The 20779-nt window shown below is 44.8% G+C and overlaps 2 protein-coding genes across 4 annotated transcripts in view; one reads left to right on the top strand and one right to left on the bottom strand.

The window, feature by feature from the left end:
* The window catches only part of LOC142584934 (solute carrier family 41 member 1-like), a 268847-nt gene that overhangs the window by 62154 nt on the left and 185914 nt on the right, over positions 1-20779 (top strand). The gene's annotated exons all lie outside the window — the stretch shown is intronic.
* The window catches only part of LOC142584936 (uncharacterized), a 187732-nt gene that overhangs the window by 144195 nt on the left and 22758 nt on the right, over positions 1-20779 (bottom strand). The window contains exons 2-3 of one of the 2 annotated variants that reach the window (XM_075695296.1): positions 16090-16214; positions 6858-6940 (exon numbers count right to left, since the gene is read on the bottom strand). In XM_075695296.1, coding sequence (XP_075551411.1) covers positions 6858-6940; positions 16090-16214 — 208 coding nt within the window. The remainder of the gene's footprint in view (positions 1-6857; positions 6941-16089; positions 16215-20779) is intronic. The other variant, XM_075695297.1, reaches the window with a different exon arrangement.

The following is a 20779-nucleotide window of genomic DNA, read 5'->3' as shown; positions in this document are numbered from 1 at the left end:
TTCAGGTAGTCAGTAATATAGTCGAAGATATCGTCACTGAGGTTCCTAATTATTGCGTTTACATAATTTTATCTGGCTCCGGTGCCGTGTTTCTTTTCGCTGCTTATGCGGCGGCAAGGACTTCTGCTTTGGGTGAGTGAAGTATCCAGTTCTGGGTTGGGTGCCCCACTATACTGAGTGTTACAAGGCGGCCGAGGTTGGTCGCCTGTATAGCGTGCGTCTAAGGCTTGTATCTGCTCTTCGTCTGTACCCGGGAACTCGCCTGCTATTCTGTGTAGTGTTCTGCTCGTAGCAGTTTTGGATTTGTCGAGTTACAGAATGTTACGCAGGACTGCCGCCTTTTGTGCTGTGCCTAAAGTGTCTAAAGGGCTACAGAATTATACCCATCTTTCGGTATCTGGCTGAGCTGAATAAGCATTGGTTTCCTCTGCGAGGGCCGCTATCCTGAGTAACAAGGTGCGGTTGAGGCACTGTTTTTTCCACCGTCTGGACAAGCTTCTGCAGCTCTCCCACAAATGGAGTTGGTGTTGGTCTACCGCTGGTGTTTCCACCGTGCACGCGAACTTTTTTGAATTTTGCTTGGGGGCCTCTTTTATGTCTTGAGTTCATTCCTCAACATTACTCGGAATGAGATCAGGTAGGGCCTGGGAGCGGAAGGCAACCCAGTTCGTTAGGATGGTGTCACCCACTAATTTACGGAGTTCGGGAGATGAAATGGATACACCAAAGATATAATGATCGCTTCCCAAGTTCTCTTCTATGTTGGCCCAAGTTACTCGTTTAATGTTATAAGTGAGCGTGAGATCTGGAAATGTGTCTCTTCTTATACTGTTGCCTAAGCGTGTCGGTGCAGTCGGTAGGGCAACTAGTTGTAGTCTTAGCTTTTCTGCCAAGTTCAGGAGGTTGTCTCTTTTATGTGAGTCCCTATGATAGCACCACGTATCCCCATTACTATACGTAATTTGGGAGATGTTAAGTATACACTAAGGATATAATGATCGCTTCCCAAATTCTCTTCTACGTTGGCCCAAGTTACTCGTCTAACGTTGTAAGTCAGGATGAGATTTGGAAATGTGTCTCTACTTGGTACTGCTGCGTAAGCGTGGGGGTGGTGTCGGTAGGGTAACCAGTTGTAGTCTTAGCTTTGCCGCTAAGTTGAGGAGTTTGTCTTCTTTATGTCAATCCCTATGATAGCCCCACATGGTGTGGGGAGCGTTGAAATCTCCGACGGCCACTAGTTGGTCTTTGGTGCCCACAATAACTTTAGCGAGGGTTAGGGGGGTAGTAAAGTCTTCGTGTTTGTATTTTGGGGGACTGTACTCGTTTAGAACGACTGTTGGGAGTTGCCCCTTTTCTGTGGCGCAACAACGATTGTTTGGTGATTAGTTTCTGTGCGGCCCCAGAAACAAAGGGCAGTGGCATTTATAGTTTTCGATACCAGTGTTGCGACACGAGGGTATTTTGCATTGCCATTTGTTAGGCGTGTTGGAAAACTGACTTGGAAAGCATATTTTGTTCCAGGGAACAAGGACAGAATGGAGGCGACACCACAATGCGCTAACTTCAACAACTTGATTTTCAGCAAACACGTACGCATTAACCCATGCACAGTGGCTCCACCCCATCCAAATCTCACCATGCAAAAAAGCGGTCTTCTTATGTAACAAGTAGACCGAAGGGCACTAACACACGTGTCACTATTCCGATAGATAGCCCTGAGCCTCAATAATCTCTCGCACATCTTTATCTTTGTGCTACGCAAGAACATGGCAGGATCCATGCATTGGCGCAAAACCGCATTCCTCACAGTGAGTTGACAGATGACCGTATTGCTTATTTTTCACGTTTAAGCTATGGTCCGTTAACCGGTCATTAAGACACCTTCCTGCATGTCCGATGTAGTTTTTCCCACAGGACAGCGAGAGCTCATAAATGACAGCTTCTACGCAACTCACTGGTGCTTTACGATGATTAGTAGAGCATCCAACAGCTGGCTTACGTTAAGGGCCCATTAATCGACTTAATCTCGCGAGCTTTTCTGACGCTGAAAAGACCAGTTTTGTGTCCACCCGGCTAGCCATTTGCGGCACATAGTCTTAGGAACGTAACGTCTTTGCTTGCACCAGGGTGCTTGGCCTTTGCGACTTGTTCTTTGTTGTGCAGGAGCCTTGGCTTTCTATAGGCTTGGGTCGACGTTTGCATTCCTTGGCGCCAGTAGCGTGGGCTTCCCCACAGGCCCCGTATTTCAGGGTGCAGTCGTGCCCTTCCGTTGGGTTTTGGGTGCAGCACGTGTGCCAGACAACTATGTTACAGGTGGGGCACACATCAGAGCGGCGGCCGGTGCGGTAGCATACTCCACATACCTGCGTTGTTGCCTTGTTGGGGTAACAGGGCGTCTCCCCTCCATAGTAGTTTACATATCTGGGCGTGTACTCATTGCTGAAGGTAAGTACCGCGGTCTTGGTGTCACCCAGCATCCGAGTTTGAAGTATATTCACCCCTTCAGTACGTCTACGCAAGTGCGCCATCAACTCTTCGGTGTATGTCTTCGGGTCAATACCGGGAATTACGACACGCGACACTCCGTCCGGAGCTGCCACGTACAAATTCACCTGGTGCCGTGTTCCGTTAACGAGGAGGTGGGTCAACCACCTCACCCAGTCAGCGACTTGCTGGCGAGGTGTAAAAACAAGTACGATGTTAGAGCCTGGTCTAAGCCTGACGAAAAATTGTGTGTCCGTGACATGGCTTAGACAGGCTATCACCACTGCTTTGGAAATTTGGTGGTTAGTCAAGCCTTTGACAATAAGTCTCTTGAAAGGTCGAAGCGCAATCTTAAAGTCATTCTTGGGGAGGGGTGGAAAACGGCGACGCTTAGAGCGCGGTCCTGGCGCTTGCGATGTATTCGACTGCTGCTATTTGACGGGCGGTTGAATGGTGGTCCCGGCTGCCGTCACCGCTTCTCCGCTCGTCAACTTCTTCTGTGGTCAAGTCAGGTTCATTTGCCACATGGAGTACGGGTTGCCCAATGCTCACGTTGCGCGGTCAGACGTTGGCGCATTCTAGCTGTTCGAAGCAAATTCCATAGACTGGGTCTCTTTGAATTGCAGAGAAGTAGGCACAGTACACGGTGCGGTACTCGTACAGGGTAGGTTGAGGCGCCGGTGAAGCCCAATAGACGGCTGGGAGGCCGCTATAAGGATGCTCGGCGTATTCGAGCCGATACCTATCCTTGGCCGCCGAAGTGATTGCGTCAGGCTTAGTTCGACCTCGCACAACGGAGAAGTTTCAAAATCATTAACTGGAAAAATATCGGACAGGTACGGCCAAAACCAGTCTCGCACGGTGCAAAAACACCACGGATAATCTGGACACTAAAATTCCCGTCCCAACTCGAAGACATGCATGAAAAAGCCGAAATTCGGTGGAGCGGCGTCTCTTCGAAACGCAAACTGAGCGTCTCCCATAGCATCCCCCCCACAGAAACTTACCAGCGTATATATACTCTGTTTAATACATCAGGCGCAACACTTTCGAAGCTACACAAGAAGTACGGTCCCAAAAATTTATCACTCCGCGCGTTCTCCTCTATGCTTCGTTGCAGGCCAGCGTAAAATGCACTTGCGGAAAATCAGGCGGCCAATGCACAGCGAGGTGTGCTCCTTGCTCTTAAACCATTTAACTGCTACTGCCTTGCTGTTTCCCGCTGACGGTGGCTAAATTTGCACCCTCTCTGTAGACGTTACGATACCAATATTTATTTACAACCAGGGCAACATGTGCAGGAGAAGCTGAAAGCTGGAAATGACTTCTAGTCCAAGGTGAAACTATAACGAAAAAAATAGACGACTTCGCTAAGAAGGAAAACGGAGTTGCGATAACGAACAAGACTTAAGAACTGTGGCATTGAGTGTTTTGTGTAATAGTCACTACTGTGGGGTGGCATGCTTCTTCATGAAACTCTTTATATTAGAGAGCGATCACTTGTAATTGAACTATCCCTAGGGGAGCGTGTATGTGTTCTACAATATTTTAGACGTGTTGCAGTCATTTATTTGTTTAAAGATTACATGGCCTATTTTATGTCCATATTGCGGTATTGCTGTACGAAAATGTATATATACGTATCCAACAATGTCAGCTCTGCCGTGTATTTGCTAGTGAGGTAGAATACACTGCAATCCTGGCGTTAAACATGGTTTGTTAGTTTTTTAATGTTTGTGGAGCTTTTCGAACTATCATTGCATGTATTGTCAAATGAAATTTATAAGGCAACAGGATGCCGTGCAAGAACACTCTGATAATTCACGACTGGGAAGTTTCCTTGTAGAGTTATACGTAAACAAAAATAGGTTAATCTGTAAAGTTCTACAGCGTAAGTTGTTATGGGCTCATTGCAATAGCCGTTTTGGTGGGCGATGTTGGCCGCCACTGTCACTGCCGGACACCTTCGCAGCTATCGCCAGGCTCCGGCCCACTATGGGGGATTCACGAAGAAGTGGTTGGGTTGTGTTGGGGAAGAAAAGACTCACAGGCCTGAGCTATACATTCATGAAAACTTGCGATGGGCATAACGCTAAGGTAAAAGCGAGAGCCAACGTTTCGACAGGATGACTTCTCTTTTTTGAGGCGACAAGTGACAAGTCCACTTGGGGAAACGTTGGCTCCCCCTTTCACCTTGTTCTCGTTTTTCTCATCGCCTTGAATTTCAATATCCCGCCTTCCCCGTGTTTTCCACAAAAATATGTATATCATACCTGAATTAATCAAGCAGGATAGGTGGCTGTCTCTCGCCAGCCCGGTTCAAAAGAGGCGAAAATATATCAGCCTAATCAGCATCACCATGTGTATTAGCATGGTATTGTGCCATTTTTCACGCAATGCGATCTGCGTGCTGCGTATCGTAGACACGTGCTCCTTTGGCATTGCAGTAGCCTTGTATAACACCAGTTGTCCCGACATGTAGCAGTTGCATGTTGGATGTAGCTGGACCTGTTTAACTCAAGCAGGCTAGTTGACTACTTGTCACCGCCCCGTATCAAAGGGGATGTCAATAGATCATGATCATCCACTTCATCGTATCGTGCCACAGATCAAGGGTTGTGGCATGAGCGCCACGTAGTCTCGATACCTGTGTTTACTTACTCTTCGGTACACGTTATGGCATCTCCTCGCAAGGTACGAACCGCTGCTTAAAGGGACACTAAAGGTTACCAGAAACTCAAGTTAAAGTGGTAGAGCAATGGTCTAGAACGTCTAAGGCGTCAATATAATCACGAACAGAGCTTTAGTAACCGAGAAATTGATGTAAATGCATGACACGATTTGAGACCCCCCAGCGACATTCCGGTACTAGACCGATGACGAAAGCACTCCTCATAGTTTGTGTTACTATTACTCAACTACTCGTCTTAAAATATCATTTCATTCGATTATAAGACGGAAAAAAATGCTACTTGTCTACGTCTATTCGATTCTAAGAAAAAATAACATTTTGACGTTACCCTTCAGTAATATGGGTGGTCGAAAGGTTTCGTTTTCGCTCGACTCTGCACGCTCGACTCTGCGCCGGGCACGCTTTGGAGTTTCAGTAGTTTCGTCATCGCGTCGTGCTGTGAGGGTTCTGCTGGCTCGCGAAACTTTCATTTGGAAGAAGCAGCGAGAATGCCACGTCCATGTGATGTCGTGGGAAGCCCTCGTTGCTTTCCAGCTCCGGAGAGCCGGTGTCGAGCCCGCCGTCGTAGTACGCAACGACGCCGGCAGCGCGAGCCCTCAGCAGCAGGTCGCGCTCGTCAGTGCTCAAATCGCTGAAGTTGAGCCCACCATCGCGAGCCAATCTGTCGTTGTCAGGGTCCATTGCGACGAGCGTTGAAGTTTGCGTCATAGAATGAAGTACCAGCTTATGTTTGCGCGTTTCACCTTCCGCTAGGCACCATACTCCCGCTTTCGCTCTCCTGTCGGCTCGCTCTTGGCTCTGTTTCTGGCCGCGCGTTTGCATTTTGCGTAGAAAAGCCGTAGCGCCATCTGCGGACGCCGTTCTACTCACCGATGGCCAACGTCACTATGAGACCATGATGCCAGTACTCCTCGATCGGAGGGTGGGCGATTTGAACTGCGCTAGAGGTACGCGGACGCTTCAGAACGCATTTCATCTTAAAATAAGTTTCTCCTTGGCACAAAACAAGCGTTTCGAAGTTTCTGGGATGGTATTTCAACAGTCCACGTTGACTTAATAGTAACCTTTAGTGTCCCTTTAAGAAGCCAATCGTAGAGCTTCGCGCGCGGCTACAACCAGAAAACGAGAGGCTCAGCATACCGCTGTGCAGAGAGCAGCACAAGCCGTAACTCGCCGTCGACGACGGGCGGAAAGTTCAGATCGACCTCGTCAAAATGACGCAAAAGAGACCTCACCGCGAACGCTCTCTAGCGCGTACAGCCGAAAATGCAGCTCGTATGGAGCCGCTCCTGCAGCTTACACCGTGCATGTGCTGCATGTGCACCACAGGCATGCAACTTGTTGAAGGCTTCGAAGTTTTCAACTTTCCGTGATATTTCGAAGAACATTTCCTTTCATAGTCCAGACGTATTCTACACCTGCTTCCACTAAGCGGAGTGCGCACTGCATCCCTGCTTAGCTGGACAATTCGTGAGCCAACCTTTCGTGACAAGGCACTATTGTGACAGAAGAGACATGCGAATAGGATAGCTGAGTGTTTAACGCTTGGGTGTTAAGCTTGCGTAATATATCGCGGAATCATACTAAGTGAGTTTCTAGGATGTTCTTGAATTTCATGTTTAAAACGATGGCGGCAGGTGTACGTTACAAGCACATAAGTTGCAGCTTTCTCCAGTCTCACCATTCCATTGTGATACTGTCATGTCAGGCGCCGTCGGAAAATAGGGGTCATGGCTTAGTTCTGCAGAAAGATTTTGTTTCTTCCTGCAAATGAATTGGAAATTTATTCGTATGCAGAACCAAATTAGTGAGCGCATAAATGTACGCAATTGGGCTGGTGGGTTTATGATTGCGAGCAGTAAACAGCGCTAAACAACAGGCCGAATAGAGGAGCACTGACCACAGCGCTGAATAACACTCAAGTTCCTTTATTCTTTCAGTCAGCATATATATAGTATTCGACCCCTATCTCAAGAAGGGTGGGCCATAATCTAAAAAAGGTCGTCAGCAGGGCATGCATTAGGTTGTTTTTCAGTGCCAGAAATAAGTTAGGTAATCTGTGCCACCAAGTCAGTCGGGTGACCGAGAACAGAAAAAAAGGTGTAAAGAGCAGTACAAGCAGATGTTTCCTGTTGATTGTTGTGACTGTGTGGTTTATAAGATTCCTCTTTCATACAAGCGTTTCTATATCGGTCAGAGCGGGCGGTGCATCAATGATCGCATGCGCGAACTAAGTTCAAAAACGAGCTACTGATAGCCAACTATCACTGCATTACAATAAATGCGGCTGCAAGCCGTCTTTTAAAGATGTGACGCATTTGTCAAAATATCATGATGACCGCGCACGTCTTATTTTTGAAGCCTTGCAGATTCACAATAGTGGCTAAGCACGTGTAAGCCTCCCATCCATTTCTCTCCTTCCGAAGGAGGTAGCCTTCAAATCTCATTCATTGCAATTTATTGCCCCTGCGTATGCTGAATTTCTATTCCTTTGTGATTTGAGATGGCAGTCGAAGGATATATATATGCAGATTGAAAGAATAAACGCACTTGGTTATTAGTCAGCGCTCTGGTCGGTGTCCCTCTCTTCGTCCTGTTGTTTAACGTTGTTTACTGCTCGTAAACGCAGATTGAACTGCATCAAAAGTAGTCACACGTATACACAGCACAGGGCACTGAATTCATGTTTAAGGCTGCATGGTGCCGTTCACGGCACCCATCACAGAGCGTGCAGAAGAACGCAAGCGAGTACTTCAACTATCTAGCTTACTCCCGGTGCTCAAAGTCGCAGCCATCTAAAACAACGTGCAACGTTAAAGAGCGAAATACCACGGTTTCCTATATTTTATTATGGTACGAAATGCTACAGCAAACGCGCAATATTTGTGACTTTACTTTTGTTTATGTTCATATATTTTCAACCAGCTTACATTTTTGCATGACCGGGCAGCGCCAAGGAATACGCTCGTATTTACTTCGACATTTATTCGCTAGCAAGTTTTCAAACAATATTTCAGTTTATTTACACGGTTTCTAGTTCGTCACCACGTACCACTATCTTAAATTCTACATGACTTGACTTGAATAGTGTTTTATTTCTTTTCACATTGAAAAAGAGGAGACGGGACTAAAAGCTGAGGTAGAGCTTGACGAGGGTCCCGCCCCCTGATACGTTTGACAGCAGAGCGCTGCAGAAACATCAAGAAAAATGCAACACTTGCAACAAAGTAATATTGAAAACAAATGCACTTTCAATAAAAAGAAAAATCTAGTATAAAATTACGCAAAAATACATGCATGCTTATATACACATACAATTTCGCATTTATGCATATATGCACACATGCAGATACATACCACATGTGCACAAGCAATGCACAGAGATCTATATACACGTGGGCTAACACGCACTCAAGACTGTAATATGTGAATTAAAATATTATGGGATTCTAGTCTATTTGGCATACCTGACATAAATAATCTTACTTCATTATCGGAGTTGCATAAAGGATCAAAATCTGCCTGTGCGAGTTGAATAAGTAGAATGGCTGCTGTAAGTGTTAACGATTGTTTATGGTAATTCGTCCGAGATGTGCGTACGTGCCATTCCTTTTTATGCCTATTATCACGGATGCTACGGTTAGCTTTTAAATCGGCCAGTGAAAACACAATAGATTTATGAGACTTCAAGTATGACCTGTAGTTCAAAATTAAACAGTAGTATATAAAGAGAATACAGGCAAGATTTCAAGCTTTGAGAACAGATTTGTCGTAGAAAATAAATGAGCGACATAGGCAATATATCACAGTGCTCTTTTCTGGAGCAAATGCAATTTAGTAAAGTTTATCTTGCTAGTAGTGCCGAAAACGGGGTTACAATATTGCAGAACTGACAATACTGAAGTATTTTAAAGTAAAATTTTAATTTTAACAGGAAGAAAGGATTTCAATCGACCTATTATACCTACAACAGAAGATAGATTTTTACTTACATGTTCCACGTGATCATTCCAACTTAAGTTTTTAGCGAATGTTACGCCTAAGACAGAGACCGTGTTAACAATTTCTAATTGGCCCATATCTATTTTCATGTTTATTGTACTTCGTAAGTTTTGCCTCTTTGCATATAGACAATTTTTGTCTTGCTGACATTTATTCGCAAAAAGTTTCCATCAGCCAGCCTTTAAATTCTCTTAACGCTCTGTTCCCCTGAAGCTGTAGCTCAGTTTCTGACGTAGCAGTGATAAATATTGCCGTATCATCAGCATAAGAACTAAATTTTGTCCGTTTTCAACTTCGTGACATATCATTTACAAACATTATAAACAGGAGGGGTCCAAGGATGCTTCCCTGGGGCACTCCAGCTCTTACAGACCGAAGACTGGACTTTTCCCTTTCCAACTCTACATATTTTGATCGATGCGATAAATAAGATTCAAATAGCTTGAAGGCGATATCACTGATACCATAAGCTAGCAGCTTAGCAAGTAAAATTTTATGATTTACAAGATCGAATGCTTTGTAAAAATCTCTATATACTCCCATAAGTAATATTTTAATGTTGAACGCTTGTAGAATGGTTTCTTTATGAATAAAAAGAGCTTTTTCTGTGGAGTGATGCTTCCTAAAGCCATGTGGGCAATGGCCTAACAAATTATTTCTGTGAAGATATTATGCTATTTTAGCGTGAACTATTTTTTCGATGCCTTTGGAAAATGCTGGTAGGATCGAAATTGGACGATAATTGCCTAGCAAATTTTTGTCACCTTTTTTAAACACAGGCTGCTTTCGAGCAATTTCCATGTCTTTCCGAAATTGGCCAGAGGATAGAATCAAATTGTAAATGTGAGTAAGAACAGGACAAATGATGTCAAGGGCATGCTTTATCTGTGTCCATGCACATGCACCAGGACATGCACCATCTTTGTCCTGCGATTTACTATTTTTAACACAGCTTTTAAAAGAGAAAACCTCAGCACAATTCATAGGAGTTAAGAAAAATGATTTCCCACTCATGTTTTAATGGGCAAGGCATCCAAACATTCCAAACATTCATCCGACTTGCCCCATTAATGATGTCTTAGTTAGCGCAGAAGGTGTCTTAAACCTCATACTAAATCTTGATACAAAGAAAAGTGAAGGGCCTGATGGAATCCCGAATTTGTTTCTCGTTCGGTATGCCTTATGGACTTCGCGAGACCTTACTCTTATCTTCAATAAATCACTAACTTCCGGCATAGTACCTTCATGATGGAAGATGGCTAAGGTGCTTCCGTTACATAAGTCAGGTAGTAAGCAGCATTTTTCTAACTACCGGCCAATATCTTAATACCGACATATACTTAATACTTAATATACTTAATATACTTAATATACTTAATATAATACCGACATATATCTCACGACAAACTAATAGTAAATGGAGACCGAGCAAAGAAAATTATAAGCCTCTGGATGAAGAAGCAGAGTGGAGAGGGAAAAAAGATAGGTTCCTGGCACCACTATCGGTGAAATTTCAAACTGTAAAGTTTACGATTGCGAGCACGAGAAGAACAATTCCGCAAGCAAGATGCACGTTCATTTTTTTTAAATCTCCGTACATATAAGGCATTGAGCAAGGGGGGCGGTACAGAAGGATTAAAATAGTATATAGGTCATATAAGAAAACATAATAAACATACAATATTAATAGACATTGGCAAAATCTATACACATCTTATACAAGCAATAGAGCATATTACAAAAACAATAGGGTCGGTAATGTACATATTAGAAAAAAGAAAAACAATACAGTTCTTTCCCTAAAAAAATGAAATTGCTTAAGAACAGGTAGGAGTGAAACGTAGCAGCAAGAGGTAGGAGGCAGGATTGTCACCAAGAACATAAAAAATACAGGAATGACGCGACAAGCAAACGCGTATGCCGATATGAAAGGAAAACAGGAATTATATGGAAGACGGAGAAAACTCATACTAAGAAGAGAGACGAACAGATAAAAAACACAAGCATGCGTGATGTTTCAATTCCGTGTCATCGAACGAAGAATGGATGGAACACCATCCAACTATATACATATATAGAAGTGATTGCTCTAATGACGTCACAACAATCATCGTAGAAAAGTCGCATAACCAGTGGAAGCACCCCTCTAAGAGGATGACTTCCTTCGCTAGTCTGTTCATCCATCCTAAACTTATTAGATAAGAGTGCTGCAGAACGTAAGACATACCTACAGCGTGAACGCCAGAACAGACGATGAAGCGCTGCTATCAACTGAGTTATGGGGAAAGAACACAGCGGGAGTGAAATCGTGAACGAAAATGACAACGCGCAGAGAACTTTGCAGTACTGTTTTGTAAATATGGAATTCCAACTCAAGCCGTATTCGTAAGCTTTTACTGCTTGCAATGACTTGAATATTGACGAACAGGACTGTTACAGTGGGTCATAGAATAAAGTAAAAAAACTACATCAGATTTGAGACGCTTCACGGACGCTTCACGAATATTCAAGGATACGCTCCGCTATATGGGTATCGGGGTCCAGTTTCTGGCAGCTGTTGAATGAAGCAAGTTCCCTGGATTCAGGAAGTTATTCTGCAGGAATGATCTGCAACTGCAGTGTAACCACCGAGCGGGCGTTTAAACTCTCGAAGTAAAAAAGACAGATCAGCAACGATCACGACAAGAGGCACCTGTCTTGATAAAGCACCGAGCAGTCAACTTGGCGGCAGGCTGCTGACTGAGCTTGCAAACGGAAACTTTTTCACGAATGTTTACTTGAGTGGCTTCGCTATTGCACGGGCGAGGGAATCTGGAATTTAGTAGACGACGACGGTTGAGTACTGTGTACACAGCGTTATCATTAGGATTAGGGTTTAAAATAAAGAGAAATATCTGGGCAACTATGGTGTCTGTTTCGCTTCTTTACAATATCTTCCAAGTTAGCGTGCACCAAATGTACCAAACGAGTTTTCTAGAGATATAAATATTGAAAGAGCCAAAATATATGATGTTGTTCCAAGAAAAAAATATATCTTTACGACATTGACGACTCAAGGTCACGTTTATACTAAAAAGGCATAAGGCAAAAGAGACGTTCTGAAATTTTTACTTCCATGCCTGTAGAACGCGGTGCTTGGTTTCCCTTGATTTGCTTGCAATTGCGGTGGTTTCGGCAGCAAGCGAGAGGTTTTGAAGGAGTGCCGTTGTCTCCCACAACATTTGTAGTTTACGCTAGCACAAGGTAGCAACCTACTAAGTCTGTATGCCATACTCGATGCAAAAAGACAACGCTTTCTGAGCCTGTATAAAAGTGCAAGGTGTGTTTCTACTGTTACAGCATAGATCTATTTCACTCTATACCTTTTATGAATTCTAAATATGTCTAGCGCATAAGCGCTGTCATTGCTGTCGAATAAACGCTAGCGGTAGTACGGCGCGTTACTTACCTGCTATTGTAGCAGAGCGGAATGCAAGGATTGATTTCAGTTCTTAGGTTAAGTTCATATGACAGATAAGCTGGCCACCCGCTGGCGCATAAGCTGACGCAAGCTGCTAGCTCCGAATGAAAACAGTTTTGGAGTAACGGCCAAAGTGCCACACCTTAAGAAAATTTGAGCATTCGTGCCTAGAAATGTAAGTCAAGACGTGATTTCTGATTCCGTCTGTGACGTCATAATCTTCTTCTCTATATCTTTCTTGAAAAAAGTTGTCGTGGCACTACACAGATCGCGAAGGTTGCAATACGCCGCCATTCAAAGGGCATGTGGCCTTCTATAAAAGCTTCGCTACCTCTTTAAATATACCTTGGACACCGCTTCTGGGTCTTTATCGAGATGTGAGCGTATGCCATAGTAAGGAAATCACCATCGTAATTAACACATGACAACCATCTGAAGGGGCCTGATGGTTTTTGTACGAGAGAAGCATCTGTGCAATTAGGAACTAATTCCTAGCTCTTAATGGGATCCATTTAGTACGCTAGCTCCTATGTGATTTCGAGAGCGCATTAATAATTTTAGAGGCGTAATGAAAACGCACGACTGTCCTCCGACATCGCTGACCAGGATGGGATCCCTGGCAAAGCTAAACGAATTTTAATAGACTATGCCAGGCGCGATGCCACAGAGCCTTTCGCCACGTGCTGTCGGAGATGTCTCTTATGTTGTTTTTATTTGGGAACACTCTAGTGTACGTTATTCACTTTCTGGTATGTAGACACCTGGCAATGAAGAAAAAAAAACGTCTGTAGCCTAATAGGAAGATAATTCGGTTCCAGCGCTGGGGTGCTGAGCTTCGAATCCCGTCGCTGGCTGCGCTTCGTTTCCTTAAGAAAGAGGAGGAATCTACACGATGAGAACCCGACCAGCGACCGATTCACCGAGGCGAAACCATCAGATTGCAGTCAAAGAAAGCATCGCTTTGAAAAAAAAAGCTGCCTGGCATATATAATGTAGAAATACGCTTCTTAATTGCACAGTTTATTTTTAGGAGTAATCTGCCATTTTTTCGTGTCGAGTTTAACCGGTTACACGTTTGGGTTGAGCCATGAGTTAATGTTATGGTGGCCCCAAAGGGGTGTGCTGGCTGTCAGTGTGGTCGTCGCTGCTTTCGCGAGAGCCTCGCAACTGCTGTGTGTATGACCAATGTTTGTGTGATGAATTGTTACTGGGAATAACAAGAAATAGTACTCAGTAACTTCCGATGAAATATAAGAGCACTTAGTTATTAAGCTTCAATAATTATTATAGCATCAAATCTTTGCCGAACGCCTTCTTTTTTTTTCTTCATTATAATGTGTCAGTAAAACATCGCTATTCTGTCATTGGCCTGTGAGCACGATATTTTTTCAAACCATGAGAGAGGTAATATGCATTTCAAAATGTGCAGCCTATTGCTAAAACAAAAATAACTACAGTTTGTCATTATTTATGAGTATAGACACTTTTCAACAGGCGGGTCGCTCACTGCAAATAGAAGATGCTTGCACCACGCCGAACCTAAGGGGCTTCAAGAGGACCATTTTTCACCGTTTAGCGTGGTGATACGCTCACCAATGTTGTACACACACCATATAACCGCTCCCTTGTGGCAGGCAGTGAATTTCTACCACGCGCAAGACCGACTTTCTCGTAGACATGTTCAAGCAGTTTTGGTAAATAAATTCGCATCGCAATCCAGCCATCATGTAATCGCGCTGGCCCTCTGCTGCCACCGCTGCGTTGCCATTGTAGTACACAGTTACGCGGCGTTGCCTACACAGTGTCACCACCCTGAATGCCGGCGTTGCTTTCGAGAGGCACTAGCCTGGCCTTGAGGCTAAACATTTGTCGCCTCAAGATCGATCGCCGCTTCACTGCGGTGCTTCGATTCCCGGTCGCGTTCCATTATGAGAGGGGGGGAGGGTGCCGTTTACGTGAAGAAAAGAGGCATACTTCTGAAGCTCTAATAAGAGCACAGCTCAGCGTCTTCTGGGAAAGGCAAGTGGGAAGAAAGCGGATAGAAAAATGAGACAGGGATTAGAGGGGCAAGGTGCCATCCCATAGCAGAACTGTCAGTGGACGACAGCAGACCACTCTTCTGCTGGACAGCGAGGTGTCCTCCAAAAAGTCGAGGACTTCATTGAAGACATGGCTATGCAGTGTCGGGTGGGAAAGACACAATCCTTGATTGCGCATGTACGAAGCTGGCGGAGGCTAGCAGCGAGTTTTACTCGTTGGTTGCGTGTGCTGGGCAGTGACGCAGGAAGCGAACCTGTGTTTCCTCGGCCCCGCAGTCTGTACAGGCAGATGAGCAGCTCCTTCCTAGTCAGCCATAGCAGGCAGCGGTCCAGCAGCAGCCAACTGGAACTCTCTGCAGAGCTTATTGATCTTCCTGGGGAAGCCGATACTGGGAGCAGTGGCAGGCGTTTGTCTCCAGCAAACCGAGAGTCTGGGTGGCAGCTTAGCACCAGGTATCGCAGGAGATGCCTCGATGAATTGGATGAAATTACTGTATTGCTGACTGCCGTTGATGACTTGTGAACCCGCTTGGCCAGTGCGTCTACTTCCTTACTTCCTGGTATCCCTACATGAGATGGAATCAAGTGGCAGGTGACGTCGAGTGTGCTTGCCTGGAAGACATGTAGTTTTGTGGCCAGGAGTGCTGTGCTGAGGCCGGGTTTCCTGGATTCTTGGGGGCCACGAGGCAGCACGTGAGTCACACAGCACTGCAACTAGTTGCGTAGGGGGCCCTCGGTGATTAGGTCTGCAGAGCGATGCAGACTAGTCATTGTTGCAGTGGTTGTACTCGCTGCAAACTGCAGGGTTGGAATACAAAGCCACCCCTGAGAATATATTCATGTGCACTTTAAACTTTGCTCTCCTAGTATCCACAATAGGAGCACGTTTTCTAAGGTCAACAATTCGTCAGCCACAAGTCGAGAGGCATAACAATAATGTGTCTTTCTGAGCCTGGAAAAGGTTACTACAATAACGACTGGAATGACAGTAATTCTGATATAAAAGCGCGGCTAAAAGTACGCACCACTCTGCCTTAAAGAAGGAACTTTTAGCCGGCCCTTGTAGTGCCTACACCATACGTGATGGACGAAACCATATGGACAAGCCGTAAAAAATTCGGTAGGATGAATATGCGATATGCGCGTCACTTCTGAAGGTTTGGCCAAACTTTCTTGCCATTCGCACACTCATCGTAGGTGACAAACGACGAAACAGCGACTTGCTGAGCAGCACCAGTGGCCATGCGCGGCCGTTGTAAACATAGGATACGGACGCTGACTGAAGCAAGAAATCGGCACTTTACCACGCAACCGAACGTGAGGTCACCTGCAGGAGTACTGAGAAAAGGGTTTATGCAATGATTCTTGACCTAAGGAAGTAAAATAAATCTATATTATGTAGAGGTACTTACACTGTGCAGCCCGTTTCAGTGAGCTCAAAATCGTAATGTGAGCGGTTCAGGTATAGTTTATTATAGTACTTGCACTGGCCGAAAGATATCTTGTACACATAGATGTTTTCTGTAGTGTTGAGTAGCTGCAAGGCGCAAACAGTTGCAGGTGTTTTCTCTGAGACGCATGTATTCGTATGAGGTTTACAAAAGCCGCTTGAAAGACATATGTAATATCATAAATTTCTAGCTATAGGTCACATTGCTGATAATCTTAAACTATGAATTGTTAGTCACCCTTTTTGAACCTTTCCGTGCCAAGGAAGAGTCACACTCGATCGTCTTGGTGCTTCCGCCAAAATATGGCAGTGACGAATGTGACTCGTTCCCAATTTTCTATTCATGGACTGAGTGCCACAGACAAAGTGCAGTGAGTTCATCATTTTGATTTGAATACTGCGCTATTCAATGGTGCTAATTCCTCCCTGCCCCCAAAAGAAAACTTGGTGCGAAGCACAAAATCAGTTGTTCGTAAGTGCGCTTTACAACTGGCCGGTCCACTTCGCTAATATTGTATGCAGCATCAGGACTGACTGGAATTTGCAGTTAACAACACTGCAAGTTAAAATAATTTTAAGGACGTCCTCAGGACGCAGTTACGAAGCGTTTTTGTTCATAAGTGTTCTTTTCCATCTGAATGGCCGTCTTCACGAATCATATTCCAGCATCAGGATTGGCAGAAACTTGCGCTAACAAAAACACTAACGAAATACCTTTTTGTGAGTACCAGTCCTTCTTTTTAAGGGTGCAGTTTACAGTACGGATGAAGAAGTCTGATTTTTTGGAGTTTTAAATCTGGCGGTATGGAATCCACGGCTGACGGTGGCATTTTTCAAAGCTAGAATCATGGCGTTGCTGGGCATTCCTTCGCCTTAGGTAAATAATTAGGACTGAAAACCAATAGTGGTTTCGTGTCTGGAGTTTCAACTTACTATTGACGTTAGTGAGAAAGATTTAGTTCATCTGGTAGGCGTTCTCGAATTAACGCGGCTCATCAAGAACCCATTGCAACGGTATCTCTGCGATTTTCCTTCTTCGCTTCCGATTAATCGTTCACCCTATGGAGTACAGAAGCACGCCTGACTGTTGCTCAAAGAAATGATCTTTTTCCTAGACTGTCTCCCTGCCATTGCTTATCTGCAACTCATTCACATGAAAAATAATTGAAAGTAAACCACAACAGCAAACTGAAGAAACGAACCAGTGATATTGAAGTTTAGGTAAACATTTTTGGAAACGTCTTTGAAGAAATATGAAAACATCGGTTGTTTTAAAAAATATTCATATTGAAATGGTGAAGCCATTCTACAAAAATGCTAAATTATGCCTAGTGGTAACTAAAGCGACAGAGAAACCTGGTTGTTAAAATCCCTGGAAGTGTTTATGACAAAGAATTATAACATCGCAGGTTCCAGTGGTTTGTAATGAAAGACAAAAGTTCATTTTCCTAAATTCCTAGATAGTATACCGGGCCACGGACTTTTCTAGTCGTCTTTATGTCCTCAAGGGAAGGGCGCATGAATTTAAATGTACTTTGCGAGACGTTCATATATAGGAAAATATACACGCACGGACACACGGTGACCGGCGAGGATTTGAAATCAGGCCCGCTGATTGCCTGTTCGAGACTTTACCTCTCGGTCACTCGTTGTTTGCTCTCATCTCTTGCATTATCTTTAAACTGAGGCTCAAAAAAACAGCAATGGCGATGACAAAGTCGCAGTCTCTCCCGAAAGGAGAAACATCGATTGTGATAGCAACTCATAAGACAGCGTTACGAAGTAAGGATAGTCGCTTAATTTGCCGCATACACGTGTAAAAATTCGCTTACTAATTCCAATACAAGCATTGTGTTAGGCGCGCACAGGCAAACATATGTACATCGAACTCGATGGCCGCGTAAACTCGCTGGCAGAGCCCTGGAATGAAGAAGAGCGGCAGCAACAGGGAGTGATTAGAGCTTTGTGATACCTCTACCTTCAATGCGAAAAAACCGGCGAGAAAAAAGTGCACACGAAGCTGTCGCCCTTCGGCGCACGCAGGTTCTGTACTCATCGCAGATACCGTTCAATACAGTGCCCGCACGACAGCGCTCAACCGCGCCATAGGCAGCTGCCGCTTTAGTAGAAAGCCCCTGCCCCCTGGTCTCTTGCGAACGATGGAAGACGGCGTGTTTCCTTCTCACCTTCCTCCCTTGGGCCTGCGAGATCGAACCACCCATCTTCGGCTCACCATCGCATGCTTTTACTCGCTCCTACAGCATACGACGCCGGTTCCGTTGTTATCGCACTTGAACTTTATACGGGACATCACAGCCACGGCGGGGGGGGGGGGGGGGGAGGGGGGGACGATGGCGACGATGGCGGTGGAATTAGGCCAGGGGTGTCCGTTAATTGTTCTTGAAATAAAGATGCCTGTACACGCTACCACTTCGGCAGGCGTACGTACGCGCTCTAAAATGGTCTATGCGCTGTGGAAAAAAGTGCAATTAGGTATTTAGCCCATTCACTTTTAGACTGGTGGAAAGACATTTTATTAAAATACGCGGGGTGAAATTACGGCGCATTTCTCTTAGAAAAATTATGAATATCTAAATACTGGCCACAAATCGTTGTATTCCCAACTGCTAAGCTCCTTCCTTCGAAACTGTAGCTGAGGTTTCTTTGCCAGACACTACCATGCTACCATGACTTTGGTCGCGACGGCTGATACATGTGCCAAGATGGACAAATTCCTTTATATCAAAATACGCAGCAATTGCAGTGGCGGTGCAGGCCCCAAATTGTGCAGATCCAATGCCGGTGTTCCAACCTGCGCGAAGCGAAGCTTTCGCAAAGCGTTTAGTGAAGTACTGCAAATTTGTCTGTTCCATTTCTGCGCCTTTTGGACAAAACCAAACTGCCGGACGCATGTGGTCTCGCGCATCCTTCCTAAGCGACGTGAAGAACTGTTCTTTATTTTAAATGTACCGGCCGCCTCTTGGCTAGTCCCCCGTTGACGGTATCTTGCATAGAGTAGGAATCGTTATCCTAATCAATACACGGCGTTAATCACAAAGAGCTTCTTGGTGTTGCCACTATGTGTAGTGCCGCCTTCTTGTCCGCTCTTCCGTTATGGTCATCTCACACAATATGAAAAGCATCAACATCAAAGTCAAGACGCGGACACGTTTTTCGACGGATCACCAGCGATGGGTACGTGCGATAACATCGAAATCATGATCATCATCTGCACGTTGTGATGATCTCAAAGGGATAGTCGCCGTTGGCATGAATGTACCGCCCAGTTTCCTACACACCCCCGGGCCCCCGTTGTGGATAGGAGCTATTGAATGGAAATCATCATCCTAATCAAGATGCACACACATTTTGCCGATACCCAGCTGTGGGTATGAACCATAGTATGGGTGTCATAATTATCATCAACACGCAGTGATCATCTCGAAGGGCTAGTTGGCGTTGGCACGATGTGTAGCGCCCGCTTCCCGACCAATCCCCTGTTGTGCGTATGGCCCACAGTTTAGAAATTGTGATCATAATGAACACGCCACGATCATTTCAACGAACTTGTTTCTATTGGAACTAGAGAAGCCTACATGCGGGTGTCGAGCATCTAGGCATCACAATACCAAACCTCTAAAGTACTTCGCGTCTATAACTCCTCTTACTGATGAAGACTGTTCAGTCATAACCAGTCGCGGTACTAGACAGGAGTATCAGTCATACGTTATCAGTCACCTACGTTAAGAACTCCCGGTTCAGATGGAATTTTAGGTCACTTTTGCAAATCCATTAGGTCCTATTGAAGGTCTGCTCTACTGAATATATTTTAATGACTTGATAACTAGAGGCTTTACCACAGCGTTTCACAAAATGCTACAATGAGTTAATACCTAACAGTACTGACCGAGAACTACGTTCTCTTGAGAGTTATAGACTGATTACATTGTGGAACGCTGACTACAAAATTTTTGAAATTATTTTGTCAAATCGTTTGCCGGTTCCGATGCCAATTGTTATTGTTCCTCATCAAACATGTATAAAAAACCGCTTCATACAAACTAACATACACGTCGCCCATACAGCTCTGCAGTACTGCTCCACTTCTTATGAACAATTTGCGATGATTCAAAGAACCTGGTGAAATGCTTTTCATCGGGTCCGGCATTTTCTTTTCTTTTATCTTCTATAACACACTAGTGTTCCAGGTAGCTTAATGGCGTTCTATTTTGTTATACAGTCATAATAGAACTGGGTTCGTTATCACTGGTAGCCTTTAAGATTGTGTCCACATCCGTTCTTCGTTGAAACAAGGATTGTTTATGTCCCAGCACTTCCTTAGAACTACCCTGTTTGGGTATATTGAGCTGCACCCACGTTCGTGGTCCTAATGTACTGGGTAATGAGCTGAAAGCTTTAGCATAGGCTGACGATATCCCATTCGTCTCTAAGAACAAGTCCAACATTGATATAACTCCGAACCCACCGTGGTTGCTTAGTGGCTATGGTGTTGGGCTGCTAAGCACGAGGTCGCGGGATCGAATGCCGGCCACGGCGGCAGCACTTCGATGGGGGCGAAATGCGAAAACGCCCGTGTACTTAGATTTAGGTGCACGTTAAAGAACCCCGGGTGGTCGAAATTTCTGGAGTCC

This window comes from Dermacentor variabilis, chromosome 6 (assembly GCF_050947875.1).
Source record: "Dermacentor variabilis isolate Ectoservices chromosome 6, ASM5094787v1, whole genome shotgun sequence".
Taxonomy (NCBI): domain Eukaryota; kingdom Metazoa; phylum Arthropoda; class Arachnida; order Ixodida; family Ixodidae; genus Dermacentor; species Dermacentor variabilis.
The sequence above is the reverse complement of the archived record's forward strand: the minus strand, read 5'-3'. Positions and strand labels throughout refer to the sequence as shown.